This window comes from Sinocyclocheilus anshuiensis, unplaced genomic scaffold, assembly GCF_001515605.1.
Source record: "Sinocyclocheilus anshuiensis isolate Anshui unplaced genomic scaffold, SAMN03320099.WGS_v1.1 scaffold766, whole genome shotgun sequence".
Lineage (NCBI taxonomy): Eukaryota > Metazoa > Chordata > Actinopteri > Cypriniformes > Cyprinidae > Sinocyclocheilus > Sinocyclocheilus anshuiensis.
This window is the reverse complement of record NW_015546060.1, coordinates 1424329-1440112: the sequence shown is the minus strand read 5'-3', so window position 1 is coordinate 1440112 and position 15784 is coordinate 1424329. Positions and strand designations below refer to the sequence as shown.

Genomic DNA, 15784 nt, shown 5'->3' with positions numbered 1-15784 from the left:
TCCAATCAGGATTTTTAGACATTTATTCAGGGCCTGAATTTCATTTTTGAAAATGGGGGGAATTCCCCTCTTAGGTGACTCTTGTGAGAGGGGAAGCAGCACGGACTGTGCTTTCACACAAGAGTCTGCCCCTGATCCGTGGCTGTTTACCACAAACACAACATTCATCCATTATTTTGATTTCAAATCCAAACGTTGTCACTGAAAATGCTTTTTCAGCATTGCAATTCTTTTTTTTACACAGTACAGTACAATCTTTCACAGACATGTTTAAACACAATAAATATACGTTATTCGTTATTCAATGCTTTTTACTTTTGCATTTACTTCTAGATTTATATATTAAGTTGCTCAAGCAAAACATTCTTTTTAGAAATAGTCAGCTCTACTGCCTTTTCTTTTGCATTTAAATCTTTATTACAAGCAATCCTGCTGTTCATAAAGAACTTTGTTTTCCTACCTCCACGAGTGCCATCTATTATTGCCTTGTTTATCTAAAAGTGCCCTTTCCCTTTAAACCTAGCCAAAAAGCTATATATGTTGACTGTGAAACACAGTAGACTTTAATAATATGCATTTATGGTGTAATTACTACATTTTCGTGTCAATCCATGTTCATATTTACTGCAAACAATGCGCTGTTACTTTAATTCAGCGCTTGCAGCGCAGCAATAGACTCGGTGAGGAAACATTCTCTGCACTGCTGCAGACGCACCGCTCCTGAACTCACTGCCGGACCGCAACCGTGTGCAGTGAATGCTTTAATCCGTTAACATGAGCGCGGAAAAAATACACACCGCATACGCACTGCAAACGGAGTAATGTGAACCTGGCGTTATGTGTGTGCGCTGCGAGTGTGCGTGAGTGCACGGTCTCCAGGAGCAATCGGAGCACCCCTAGTATAGGAAATTTACAAAATATCTTCATGGAACATGATATTTACTTAATATGCTAATGATATTTGGCATAAAAGAAAAATCAATCATTTTGAACCCTACAGTGTATTTTTCGCTATTGCTACAAATATACCCCAGCGACTTAAGACTGGTTTTGTGGTCCAGGGTCACAAATATGAAACTGTTTAAATTTAGGATCAAGACAGTTTTTATTCAGAGGTTTGGGTTAGTGCCACTCATGTATCTCAGCACATTTTCTTATATACGCCCGTATTATTGATTGATTGATTGATTGATTGATTGATTTGTTTCTTTTGTGGACATGTGCTAGCCGATCCAGAGTCCAGTTTGCATACATTTTCACCCTAAGCCAGGAAATTGGTTTCAAATATATGACTATTTAATCCTATGTCCTTAAATCAGACGGTTTTGAAAGAAATGGTTTAAATAAGCAAAGGGTTAAAAATCTAGTACTGTCTCAAGAAGATCAACAGGTCACTGTAAAGGCTCTAAAGTCTTTAAAAATCAATAACCGATGGACAGCTGAGTCAGAGAATCAATACATCCTAACTGTTTTAATGCCTGGTTAAATTCTGGGCAAAATATTGCCTATAATGAGCATATGATAAGCATCATCAGGTTGTTGCAACTATACATCAGAACTGTCTTGGGTTTCTATCCAGTTTGCATAATCGAAACCAAATCATGCATTATACAACACATCTTTCAGCATAAATTCGCTCTACTGGTTCCCAGACTAAACAACTAAACATATAACTGCATTATGATTTTTAATTTTTAGATTATACAAAAGTGTATGTCTCTCTGAACATCAGGTTATCAGCTCAGGACATGACTCAGAGGCGGAGGCTATAACTGGGCTTCGCATTGTAAGATGCTCAGGTTGCATTAAGCTAATCCACCGGGAGCTGGCTTTGATGGGGGCCTAGTGTTGCAGTCTACAGTTTTTCTTGAAGGAAGGAATGTACACTGACGGTTGTCTGTTAGGATGGCCTTTGCTATAGATGGACCCATCAAAAAGCAATGTGACTGAACAGATGTGTGGCAGCTGAATGGTAGACTTCTAATGCCATGGAAGTTTTAGTTTGGATTTGGAGTGTTCTGTTGCTCATGTCAGGTACATTTTCACTTTTTTTAAGATTTCAGATGTTCTTTTTTTTATTTTCTTTTTGATTGTATGATTCGCAGTGTGAATTCAGTGGTGAAATAAGTTGTGTTGGAGGAAAATTAAAAACCAAGGCTAGTGAAAAGTCTTTCTGTTTAAACATATGATGAACTTGCAGTGACTTTAGGTCATCAGTGTAGCTACTGTTTTGTTTTTTTTGTTCACAGTTTCCATGATGCATTATTCACAGCTCCTTAATGTTTTATCCAGGCATTTTAAACTTATCCAGTAACTAAATTCTCATTCAGTGAAAATTGTAACAATAACAATAAGAAAACTCAGTTGGCAGTCATACTGGCTTGAAGTATGCAACTAGCTTTGCATATTCGTTGTCCTGAGGGATTATTGACTAAAACGTGCCCATGTTATCCCTGGCATGAGCTACTCTTTAGGTACAGACACAAAATTGGCACAAATTTAGCAAATAGTTTTAAGGATAAACTCTTAAAAAAAACAATAAGAACTTGTTTTATAATTGCAACGAGAAAAGTTCATTCTTGAGTAACAATCTTTGTTAAATGTTTATTTGTAAGGAACTAAATTCCACTCTGGGCTCTCCCCTTTTAGGTGCCTTGTGCGAGCAAAATACTACTGCTTGTACCACCAATCCGTGTCATAATGGAGCCACATGTGATGACTTCCTGAGCAGCTACAAGTGCATCTGCCTGTCTGAAAGCCAAGATGGAGTTCTCTACGGTGGACACAACTGTAGTGAGCCCCTGGTGGATTGCGAGGGCCACGAGTGCCAGAACAGGGCGGCCTGCATGCCCTTCCTGAGCGAAGGTGTACATGGCTACAGTTGCATCTGTCAGCCGGGCTACACCGGCTCTTACTGCCAGACACCCACCGTATTCTCCTTCGAGACAGTTGGAGGATTCCTGCACCTGCAGACCCCGCTGCTGGGTGCGGAAACATACTTTAATATCACGCTAAGCTTTCGCACAGTACTGAAGAACACAGTGCTCTTTCAGAGGGGCAGCGAAGGGGTCACACTCAGCCTGGAGCTGCAGGAGACACACCTGCTTCTTGATCTTAGAAGTGACCCTCAGCCAGACACAACCAGCTGGACTCTGACACTGCCTCAGGATGTATCTGATGGCGAATGGCACACGGTAGAGGCCGTGCTTGGAGAGGGTACCCTGCTGCTACAACTACTGGAGCCATGCCAGGATGGAGATAGCTGTGGTGCAACAGCCCAAGTGGAGACCGGTGCCCTTGAGCTGGAGTCAGACCTGCAAAGCACCTTTGTTGGAGGATCGAATGAGGGAGGGGGCTCTGGCTCATTCATTGGCTGCATGAGGGACTTGTTTGTGGACTCGCAGCTGATGGTACCGGAGGACTGGTTGATCAGCTCAGTGGTAAATGTCATGCAAGGCTGTAGCCATCATGACAGATGCCTTTCTGGTCCATGCGAGAACCATGGAATGTGTGTTAACCTTTGGCAAGGTTACCAGTGCTCTTGTCTGCGACCGTATGTGGGACAAAACTGTGCTGAGGGTAAGAACACCAGGGACTGATCTCCCATAAACCATGTCTACACTGGAAATATCCACTGTGGTGTTGTGAAGTCCCTGTCTGTTTTTTAAAGCACAACAGAGATACTCCGTAGATGCCTAGATGTAGACACGTTGATAGACTAGCAATAAATGTAAAAGATCACAGGATATACCTTGGCAGATGCTTTATGTTTCCTCTAAGGTTCCAAGATGCAATAGAAAAACTAGAATAGTTCTAAAAACTCTTTAAGAGTTGTATGTCTTCTCTTTCTCATACAGAGTACATTACTGCTAGATTTGGCCAGGAATACTCTGCAAGCTATGCTGTCTTCACCATCACCGACCAACTGGAATCAGACGCAGTCTATCTGTCCATGTTCTTGCGTACACGGAAAGAGTCTGGTCTTTTGGTACTGCTTGCCAACAGCACCACTGAGTACTTGCAGATGTGGCTGGAAAAGGGAAAACTCATGGTACAAGTCAACAACTTGAAGACTTTAATGGGTAAAAGTGTGGTTAATGATGGTGAGATCCATTTTGTCGGCCTCACCATTAAGGAGAGCATGATGACTCTGCAGGAGTCAGATCATGAATTCGGAGCAACGGATGTTCAACCTGTTTCCGTTCAGTTTGAGGATGTGGTCTATGTTGGCGGACTGCTTGATGGGCAAGAGACATCTGCCTTCGGTGGTTATTTTAAAGGGTGCTTACAAGACTTGCAGCTCAATGGGAGGAAGCTAGAATTTTTCCCACTTGATGCTTCTGTGATGTCATACAGACCTGACCGCATGGTTGACGTTACCGCAGGCTGCACCAGTGATGACTCTTGCTCTGTAAGTTACAATGTTTCGTGAGCCCTCAAGTGTCATGAGCTCTTAACTGCAACAGGACAATGGTTAGGTTACACCAGATCTGGCAGATATATGGACAAAACCCACTTATCTCACTTGGCTTTTATCCTCTTTGGCCTAGATGAATGCTTGATGACTTTGGTCATGTTAATCAAGAAACTAATCCAAAACACTGGCCAGATTCAAAAGATTTTTTTTAACCTGATTTGATTCAATAATCCAATAAACGATTAATCAGGTAATGTAAGTCCCTGAGTATGTATCCTGCTATTCATCACTATATAATTGATCATGTTTAAAATGGTGTGGTGATTGCAGGAATACTACTATATGATAGTATTTATAAACATATTGTTCCCTGACATAGATTTAATGTAGTTAGCCGCCTTTTATTAGCAACTAGCAGTGTAGCTAACTACAGTGTTTAAAGGGTAGCTTGACAGTAGTTTTAACCAGTGGAGAAAAGCTTTCCAAGCTACAAGCTATTACTAATTCCAAACACTTGATCTTACTACTTCTAAACCTTTTCTTATTTTTGATACTAATAAATAAATATCTTTTAAAAATCATTTAATTGACAGTTTTGTATGTGTCATTTTTGTCTTTCCATTCCAGAAAAATCCTTGCCAGAATGGTGGCATGTGCTTCTCTCTATGGGATGACTTCACATGCAACTGCCCTCCTAGCACAGCAGGGCAGCACTGTGAGGAGGTGAGATGGTGTGAACTCACCCCCTGCCCACCACAAGCAACATGCCGGACCCTCAACCAGGGCTATGAATGTGAGTATTTTAGAACATATGACCTCAGAAGTATAAGACACAGTAGTCAAAAATCATTAAATATTGGTTTGAATACTAAGTCAAAATTAATGATTACAGAATTAAAATAAAATGAAGTATTTTGGATTAATACCCTTCCAGATTTATGTTGAATACTAGGCTCAGGAAAGAGTCTTGCTGAGAGCATCTAGCAGACTTTAACTAAGTTTTTTTTGCGAATAAGTCTTAATTCTCAAAGTGTTACGTAAACTATGTCTGCCTTTATATTACATAGGCATTTCTAATGTGACTTTTCAAGACAACACCACTCTTGTATACCATGGGAATGGGCTGATTTCCCGCCACCTGACCAGCATCGTTTTCAGTATCCGAACACGTAAACACAATGCGGCAGTGTTACATGCAGAGAGTGAGTCCGACTTTGTTACGGTATCCATTCAAGATGGCTTTCTGGTGCTAGAACTTCTAAGTGGACCTTCTTCCTCATCATCTTTGTCACCCGTAACCCTGTGCAGCCCAAGACCAGTGGCCGATGGAGAGTGGCATGCAGTAGAGCTGTTAATGGCCAGTCCCTGGGCTAACAGCTCCCAGTGGATCATGGTCCCTCTTGATGAAAAGGACGAGCCTACTATATCTGACTCCATGACCGGAAATCTAGACTTCCTCCGAGAAGGTGTCGATATCCTTCTAGGAGGACTTGGCCCAGAGTCTGGATGGAATCTGATTGGCTGTCTGAGTACTATTGAAATTGGTGGCATTGTGCTTCCATATTATGGTCCTGCCGAGGTGAGATTCCCACGTACACAGGAAGAGAAGTTCAATAAGTTATCGGAGGAACCTGTCCAAACTGGCTGTGCTGGTGAGGTGGTGTGTGAACCCAACCCCTGCTTGCATGGGGGAATCTGTGACGATCACTTCAACCTTTTCCAATGCTTCTGTCTACCTGGCTGGGGTGGTGATCGCTGCGAGCTGAATACAAACACCTGCGCCTCCAACCCCTGTCAACACGGATACTGCATTGTGCAGGACCTTTCATACAGCTGCGCATGTGAGAGTGGCTACACCGGCACCAACTGTGAGGTTAAAGTGGACATATGTGCCGGTCACACGTGTGCTAATGGTGGGACCTGCTTGCATGGCTTCAACAGCTATTCCTGCCTCTGCCCCGACAGGTTTACTGGGCCATATTGCAAGTGAGTCTGTTCTAATGTTTGTCATGCAGTTGACTAGTTGACTTGTTCATTACTACTATTGGTGATACTTGGGTTTTTGAGCAAACCCCTAACTCAAGGTTCCTCAAATCTGGCCTGGAAGGTCAGTGGCCTGCAGTTTTGCTCAAACCCTAATCAAACTACCTGTAATTTGGAAGGCATTCATTAGGTTGCTCAGATGTCTTTAATTAAGCTTGGAGCTAAACTCTACAGGGTAGTGGCCCTCCAGTGCCAGATTTATGGAATCCTGTCCTATCCCTAAGTATTAAACATTGGCTTGTAACAAGTTCCATCGTTCCCCTGTTGTGATACAAACATGAGTGATCCCCAGGGCCATCCTTAGGGGGGTGAAACTGGTGCGGTCGCACCGGGCCCCACGGCGAACGGACGCGATCGCGAACGGACTGAGGGGTACACCCCCCGGAATGCAATTGCGAACGGACCAAGGGGGACCCCGCTCCCTACCTCACACCAGGCCCCGCGTCAGCTAAGGACGGCCCTGATGATCCCTTAAATCATGTGTTTGAAAAGAAGTGTGCAGTTGCTTGTCAAAGCACCTGGACTTGGTGGGTGGGCAATTAAACAGGTGAAAAAATTTCATAGGCTTACACTAAAAGAGGAACCCGAGGCATCTAGGGACCAAAAATGAGGGTGAGCTCTTCTGACTAGTAAGATACCACTGAAACCACCCTAGAATTGTGGTGGTGAATTTTGTGAGGAAAGCACTACTTCCTTCAATGTAAGAGTTTATTCTAACTTTAGCAGATTTTGTGGAGGCTATGTGCATACAAAGACTTGATTTAAGGCTTCTACACCAAGGCAATTCACAGATACATCTGTAAGGAATAGTGTTTGTCCCTTCTGCAAAACATTCAACCAAGTCAAGAAGAGACTTGCCTTAGATATGAAATCAACCTGGTGTTAAAAAGCCATAGTTCAAGAAGCTACTCCACTTTTCAAAGGAAAGAGAATGCAAAACAGAAATTCAGACTTTGTACATGGAAACAGGCCACAAACCTCACACAATGATTCCAATCAAAGAAAGAAAGCAACCTGAATGAATCAAGACCCCTAAGAGACTGATTTGTTATGAAGGTAATGCAAATCATATAATTGCTTTTATGGTGTTGTTTATGCTAGCTTGACTGCAGAGACGTGTCTGCTGCCATACGTGTCATTTGAAAGCAGTAATGGTAATAATAGTCTCTGTCGAGAGTGCCCATCCTCCAGTGGTTGCGTTAGGCCTTCAGGGTGGCATCTAAGGCAAGTCTGCAGCCATTTATCTCATAAACATGTTTTGTTGCCAGACTGCTTCATAGCACTCCTTTGAAACTGCCTTGCAGGCAGCCGGGAGACATAATAGATCTATCTTTTCCCCACTGCAGAGTTAGAGAGATCTTTGGTGTAAAGTTTTGCTGTTTAAAAAAAAGAATGACGCTTGCTGTTTGTTTGTCTCTTTCCTGTTCCCTTTGTCTCACAACAGCACTCGGATTGAAGAGGCTCCGTGGTACGTAGTTGTCAGGAGCGTGTAAGTGCCGTTTACTATTGACTTGTTTTTAGATTTATCCTCTTTTTTATATTTCCTCCTTATTTCTTCCTTAATTTTTTCTTCCTCTTCTTCCTTGTACTTCCTTTTTTACTACCGATCCCCATTTTCTTGCCGTCCTTGCTTTCCTCACTTCCTTCCTTCCTTCAAATTTCTTTCCTCCTTTTCCTTCCTACTGTCATTTCCTTTTAGTCTCTCTACCTCTTCTTTCTTGCCTTCTTTCTTCCTTCCCTTCGTACTACTTTCTTTCTCGCTATCCCTTGATTTTGTACGTTTCTCTCCATCTTTTCTTTCTTCCTACTTTCCTTTCCCTTTATCCTTTCTTCCCTGCCATACCTCCTAATTTCTTTTCTGTCTGTATACCTTTATTCTTGCCTTCCTTTGTCCTTCTCTCTCTTCCTTCTTGACTTTGCCCTTCCTTCCTTCCTTCCTTCCTTTCTTCCTTCCTTCCTATTCTTTTCTCTTTCTCTTTCTCTCAATTCTTCTTTTTTCTTTCTTTCTTTTCATGTTTATTTAAATTTCTTTCCTTTTTATTCCTTCCTATCTTTTCCTTTCTCTCAATTTTTTTCTTTCTTTCTTGCTGTCCTTTACTTTCTCTCCATATCTTTCTTTCCTTTTTCTTCCTTCCTTCTCTTTCTTTCTCCCTTGCTATCCTTTACTTTCTCTCCATATGTTTCTTTCTTTACTTTTTCTTCCTGCTTGCTTTCTTCCTTTCTTCCTTGTTATCCTTTACTTTCTTTTCATATCTTTTTCCTTTTTCTTACTTCCTACTTTCTTTCTTCCTTCCTTCTTCCCTTGCTATCCTTTATTTTCTCTTCATATCTTTCTTTCCTTTTTCTTACTTCCTACTTCCTTCATTGCTTTCTTTCTTTCTTTCCTTCCATATTTTTTTTCAATTTCTTTCCTTTTTATTCCTCCCTATCTTTTCCTTTCTCTCAGTTTTTCTTTCTTTCTTTCTTCCCTTGCTATCCTTTATTTTCTCTTCATAGCTTTCTTTCCTTTTTCTTACTTCCTACTTTCTTTCTTTCTTCTCCTATAATCCTTTATTTCACATGTCTCTGTAAAGTAAAAGAAAACCACAATAAATAATAGTTCCTTTCTTAAAACTATGTATTTGTCATATCATATACAGTATTTGTCCACACAGAATAACAATAGGGGAGTCTTTATATTAGCTGTATGTTAATCCCGATATAATGCGATGGTTTATTGTTTTCTTTTTGTCTTGTGGTCAGTGGTTCATTCACATGCTAATGTCATTATTCTAATAGTGGGCTAATCCTCTTTTGTGCGGGACAAAGCAGTGGGGGGGGGTAGTATGTAGAGCCCCTTACATGCTCTCGAGAGGAGAGGATGGATTCTTCATCATCTGTTATGTTTCTTTCTTTTCCCTCATTCTCCCCATCCCCAGACCGCCCAAGCTCCCGGTGTCCATCTGTGGTGATGAACAGCAGAACTACACTTGTTTCAATGGAGGGAACTGTTCTGACTCCAACATGATTTGTGACTGCCTCCCTGGGTTTTCGGGTCACTGGTGATTATTCCTCGCCTTTCTTTGTTCACATCATCTCATATGTACATGTTAATGAATTTCAGGGTAGTAATAATGCCAGTAATAGTTAACCAGTTTTAGAATGCATGTAATATTCGTATTCAGAACCAAATATTAATAACACCAATAACCGTAATATTTAAGTTAGTAATAATAAGGTTTGTTTTCGCTATACATTTGTCACTTAGGTGCGAACTAGATCTTGATGAATGTAGATCCAACCCTTGCTTGAATGGCGGCTACTGCCAGAACATGGTCAACAAGTTCCAGTGTGTCTGTGAAATGACCTTCGCCGGCGAGACCTGCGAAGTCGACGTAAGCGACATTTACTTTTACATGGCCGCTTTGTTTTGGCAAAACCTCTTCCAGTTTCTCTCCTACCTCATTCTTCGCTTAGACGATGAACCAGAGGTAGACTGGGGTGACAATGAGTAAACAGGTCTTTGGTGGAGGCTAGGAAAAGGGCTAGTGTACTTGTTTTCTACACAGGTTTAATAAGCTGGAATGGTATACAGACTCAAAATGTTGCTTCACAACTGGTATATAAGGTCTGTAGATAATTGAAAGGAATATATATTTAAATGAAATTCAAGTATTTATCAAGTAAGTAAATGTATTTGTAAACATGAATTTGTTAACCACAGTATTATTTGTTAGTTTGGGAAAAACTACATGTGCAAGGGCTCCATTATTTACTGGATCAGGCCAGACGACATATCAGTGAAACCGCTTAGTGCCTTAAGATGACACGGTTTCATAAACAAAACTGTGTCTAATACAAAGGATCTTTTTTTTACTGTACTTTATGCAGTCCAAGTGAGAATCGTAGACTGATTTCAGGGAAAATCATTTTGAGAATACTTTGAGAATTATCATGCATTTAAAGGAATACAACCTAAAAATGGCTTATGAGCATAGAATACACTTAGTTTATTTCTGTTTAGGGAAGAATAACATTTAAGGTTTCATCTCATCTGTCAGTTCTATGGTATTTAAATTAATAATTTTCCTTTCCATTTTCAGAACTGATTTATACTCAGCAATATCCCACTAATGAACTCATCTCTCTTTTGTATCTTAAAATCATTTTTAATTACTCTTCTGTAATTCTTTCAATATATTTTAAACCATCAATATGTCACACTCAACATTTCAGTAGTTTATAGTGTTATGTGTTCATCTGTCTGTTGATCTCTGTTAGCGTTCATGACCAGATTGTGTACATTGTCTCTCACATTCTGTCTTTAGATGACTGTCTTCAAATAAAGCATTTCTCTCCATCCCATCCATCATCATTCTGTTGTTTGTCCTTTGTCGGTTTTGTTTAGCTGTCTCTCTACTGTCATTACACATCCAGAGACTGTGCCAGTGGCACATCATGCAGGTTTTGAAGAATGTTGCCACAGATTTTGATAGACAGAGCCACTGAACTAGGGGCAGCAGACACATCAAAGATACAGCGGCACTGTAAAACCTATGGCAGGTGTGTTGACTCAGCACTGTGCAAGTTTGAAACAAGTTGGAGATTTTTTCCAGATGCAACTTACAGTATATCAGTTGCTTTGACAGCTTTACTCAGAGTTAAGGGTACATTGGATACGCTGGTGATTGCAGGGGAATCACATCGATTTGGTTTACAGTTCACACCTCATGGAATTAGATACTATTATTACTAGTGGAGTTCATTAACCACATATTTTGGCTACATCCACCCTCCTAGTTTTACGAAATTATCTTTTTATTCAGTAATTAAAATGCAATTTATATAGTCTCTCTTCTATTAATGTAATGGTGGTCTTGAGATGTAAAACAGCTCAAAGTTTAACTTTTTATCTTGTTATATAAACTGTACAAACCTAAGAAGGTTGTATGATTATCATGATTTAAAAAAAAATAATGATATTTAAAATATAAAGTATACAGTGGGTACGGAAAGTATTCAGACCCCCTTAAATTTTTCACTCTGTTATATTGCAGCCATTTGCTAAAATCATTTAAGTTAATTTTTTTTCCTCATTAATGTACACAATTTTGATTAGCCGTCGTACCTACAATGACTGTGCACTGTGTAAACAATGAGTGACGTATATGCGCGAGAGATCACTTCCGGCGCTTGCGTAAACTACGCCAGAGCGCGTACACACCTCATGCACCGGAAGCCGTGCGCGCGTCCAAAGACAGTTGGACATAGTGGTGTATTAGAGGTAAAAAATAATATAAATACTGTTCGGTTTCTCTCACAAACCGATCGTTTTGTGTCTTAGGAAATCAATGTGTCGTCACGAGCCACAGGGTTTCATTTGGATTTGTCTGTGCATGTTTTTTTTACTCTCATAGATTTTGTTACCATTGCCATGCATTATACGACTGATAGACTGCAACGGTTAAAGTTTAAAATCATCATATGTGTTCTACTGAAGAAACAAAGTCACCTACATCTTGGATGCCCTGGGGGTAAGCAGATAAACATCAAATTTTCGTTTTTGGGTGAACTATCCCTTTAAGATGTCTACATTCATGTGTGTAAAAATATAAATATGAAATGCACTTTGTTTGGCTTAAATCAGGCCCTAAAAACAGGCATGCATTTCAAGACAGATTTTTCTTGGCAGATACTTAAATTAACCAAATTACATTTGTGATTGAGTTGAATATATGATTTCACAAAGTTTAAGGTTACTGTGACTGAAGATGTCCCACTGTCTCCTCAAGATGTCCTTATATTCATCTTGAGAGCAGCGTGCAGGTTAAAGATAGCCACGTTCCACTTTTTAAATCCTATCTAACAGGATAAATGCTGGTGAGAGGATCTTATCTCATGCTAAGACACGTTACAGTGTCGCTCTCTGAGCTTTGCTGTTTTCTTAAGGACTCATTAAATCAAAATAAGACTTTTGTGGCTTTTCGTTCACGTCTGTTAGTTTTGAAGATATCTATTTGCTATTGTAAAAGTACTTTTAACAGACAAACACATTTAAAATTTAGTCCCTCTCTTTCAGGAAAAAGGACTAGTGATATTATTGACTCATCCTGTACTACAATTTTTTTTGTCTAGTCACATGCTCTCTATGACTTGGTTATGTCCTTCCCAAACTTTTCATAATAAAACAAAGTAAGCATATTGCTGCAAAATAAACTGGCGCACACACCTGCGCAGGTAGCCTTCTTACATACATAAATTAGTGAATCGTTTTATTGAACCGGTTCAACAATTCAAAGAAACCGATTCACTAAAATGAATCAGACTTAGCGATTCTCTTAATGAAAAGGTCGGTTCGCTTGGCTGTAAACCTGTGTGCGCAATATTACGAAAATAGCGGAAAATAACACCAATGCTTCTTAAAAAAACAACATTTCAGTCTTTCTACTTAAAGTTTCACGTTTATTTCACGTCCAATTCACATTTAATTAATTGTCCCTGTAGTGTTGTCAGGTATTAGCCACAAACTGGTTCGCAAGATAACTTTATCTAGGTTAACTATCCTGTGATTATAAATAATTTAAAATATTTCAGTTCTATTACTAATGCAATACATTTAAAAAACTTAAAAATAGATCATATACGCAGAGTCAAGGCGACGGGGAAGCAATCGCAGCTCTTGAGGGCTAGTGTTTTTTGACTGCTGAAGCATAAATGTGTCTCAGTCTGAGGAATCTGGGGGTCTGTGGTTCTGCTCCACGTCTGCAGAGAAAGTTTGTGTCTTCAGAGTGACAGAATAGTGCTTGGCCAGCAGAAAGGCACAGCGGCGTTCTGTGTGAAATGCAACTCAGCAGTGCATCGCTGCAGGCCTGAGAAACGAGGGGGAAATATAGCGGGAGAAGCTTATCGCAGTGACAGGGTCGTTTGTCTGCTGGAAAGTCTGGCTGTCTCTTTCTTTCCCGCTTTCTCTCACACACATAAAACATCGCCTTCAGAGCAGGTGATGAGCTCAGCTCAGAGTTTCTGTGGCCATGAGCTTCTTGCCTGTCGCTGCTGCTTCAACAGATGGAGCCAAGTGTTGGGAAGGGCTGGGTTGGATGATCTAATTTTGGTCCTGAAGATCAGTCCATCTACTCTACAGTATAAAGTGTGTGAGAAGCAGCATTTGATGGCGTGTACTGATTCTTGAATCTTGGCACTATATACAAGAATTTTTATTGCATAAGTATGATATACTAAAATATAGTAACATACATTTTTGATATAATTTATTTGATTCTTTCCGAAGGTTACATTGTTAAGCCAGTAGGTGGCGACAAGTGACTATATATTTGTTTGAATTATGAATTGTTTGGTCAAACGATTTGTTCAAAAACGCTGATTCGTTCAGAAAAAAAACAACTTAGGCCTACTCATTGAATAAGTTAGTCAACAGGTTTGTTCAAAAATGCTGATTGATTCAGAAACAAAACAATACGAGCGAGTCATTAAGTCCCACATTTAAGTGAATTCCAAAATTCTGATGCATTCAAAAACTTGTGACAGGGTTCCTACACATTTTCCGTTTCAAAATTCCATACTTTTCCAGACTCACATTTGCAAACCTCTCAGTAGATTTTCAGACCATATTTAACATAAATGGGTCATACAGCATCATTTTTTAGCTTTATATTTGGTATATAGTACAGTCATCTGTAAATATTTTTATTTTCTCAGGTTTTTTTTTTTTTAATCGATTTTCTCAAAGTGACAACATACAGAGCCCCTAAAATAAATAATAATAATAAAATATACAGACTCTTGCATGCACACAAGAAACTTTTTTTGTGCCCTCGGGAAACTATTCATATGCACATAGGATTTTAATTTTTTTTTGCATGCTTATACATTACAATTTCTAGTGTTATATAATATATTTATATATATTATATTTCCTTTACGTATCACTGCAATCTTACTATGAATAAAATGAGAGCATGGATGCACATGAATTAATAGAGATCTATTTGCTCAAAATTTGAAAAAACACATCCTCTGTGGCAGCAGAGAAACCATGACACGAAATGGGCTGACGGCATAATATGGCTGTGTGGATTGTCGTATTTGCCAAGTTCAAGGGTCTATAAAAAAAAGACTGATACTGTAAAAAAGAATTTGGCTTTTGTTAGGGCAATATGTCATAGGCCTTAGGTCTCTTTAATGCAAAGTCTGTGGCAGCCAAGAAACCACATAGCAAAATGGGCTGATGGTGCAATATATGGATCAGTGTGCATTGTCCTATATGCCAAGTAATGGTTTCTTGTGCGCACATAAACATCTGATTCTGTATATTTTTTTATTTTTTTTATTTTGGGAACAAAACAATATGAGTGATTCATTAAATCATTCATTCAGGCGATCTGTTCAAAAACACTGATTGATTTAGGAACAAAACAAAAAGTGAGTGACTGAATCATTCATTCAACCGATTGGTTTAAAACACTGTTTTCAGGAACAAAACAAGTTGCTCTAAATTGAGTCACTGAATCATTGGTCAACTGATTTATTTAAAACCACTGATTCATTCATGAACAGAGCATGACTGTCTAAATAACTAGTAATGTTGTGTTCAAAATGTAGTCAATACTAACTTCTCATTGAACTCTTGTATAAGATAAAAGGTGGAAAGTTTTTGTTAGTAAAAACTTAATCGAAGCGTCAAGTTTGACTGTGGTGAAAACGTCAAGAGAGGTGGCAGATGGAGGGGGCAGAATGGGATGCTGGGAGCAGATGACTGCACCAATAAATCTAGAGTAGCTCACCTTATGAATATTTTCCAGCATGCAAGCGTACATTGACTGAGCCAAGAGAATCTCAATATGCATACGTGAAGCGTATTAGTGTTGACTAACATCTAGAGTATACAGCTTTATTATGCTGTCAAGCGTCAAATTAAATCTACTCTTTATTATATTTAAAATATTACTTTTACTGACTTCTCATCGCTGACTCCGCCCCATCTTCCTTTCCTCCAGCTGAATGCAGAGAATGTGTCGTCTGACCTGTTGCTGTCCATCAGCCTGGTGTCCGTGGTTCTGTTGTTGGTTCTTTTCGGCGTGGCCACAGCTTTGGTCATCACGCTGAACCGACAGGCCACACGAGGCACTTACAGCCCCAGTCGACAGGAGAAGGAAGGTTCAAGAGTGGAGATGTGGAACATCGTGCAGCCTCCACCAATGGAGAGACTCATCTGAGCCAATCAACCAATGCTCAGTCAGTCATGTTGTTTGTGGCTTATTGGTTTTGCAAGAAGGAAAAATACCTTTTTATTGATTGATCATGTGGCAGCTATCATCCTCTAGATCA

The 15784-nt window shown here is 39.7% G+C and overlaps 1 protein-coding gene across 1 annotated transcript in view; it reads left to right on the top strand.

Annotated features, from left to right (window-relative positions):
* LOC107699436 (protein crumbs homolog 1-like) overlaps nucleotides 1-15784 on the top strand; it is a 22931-nt gene extending 7147 nt beyond the window's left edge. The window contains exons 6-13 of the mRNA XM_016500697.1: nucleotides 2650-3579; nucleotides 3858-4411; nucleotides 5045-5210; nucleotides 5485-6403; nucleotides 7905-7949; nucleotides 9379-9501; nucleotides 9708-9834; nucleotides 15454-15784. Of these exons, the coding sequence (XP_016356183.1) occupies nucleotides 2650-3579; nucleotides 3858-4411; nucleotides 5045-5210; nucleotides 5485-6403; nucleotides 7905-7949; nucleotides 9379-9501; nucleotides 9708-9834; nucleotides 15454-15672 (3083 nt within the window). The 3' untranslated portion in view covers nucleotides 15673-15784. The remainder of the gene's footprint in view (nucleotides 1-2649; nucleotides 3580-3857; nucleotides 4412-5044; nucleotides 5211-5484; nucleotides 6404-7904; nucleotides 7950-9378; nucleotides 9502-9707; nucleotides 9835-15453) is intronic.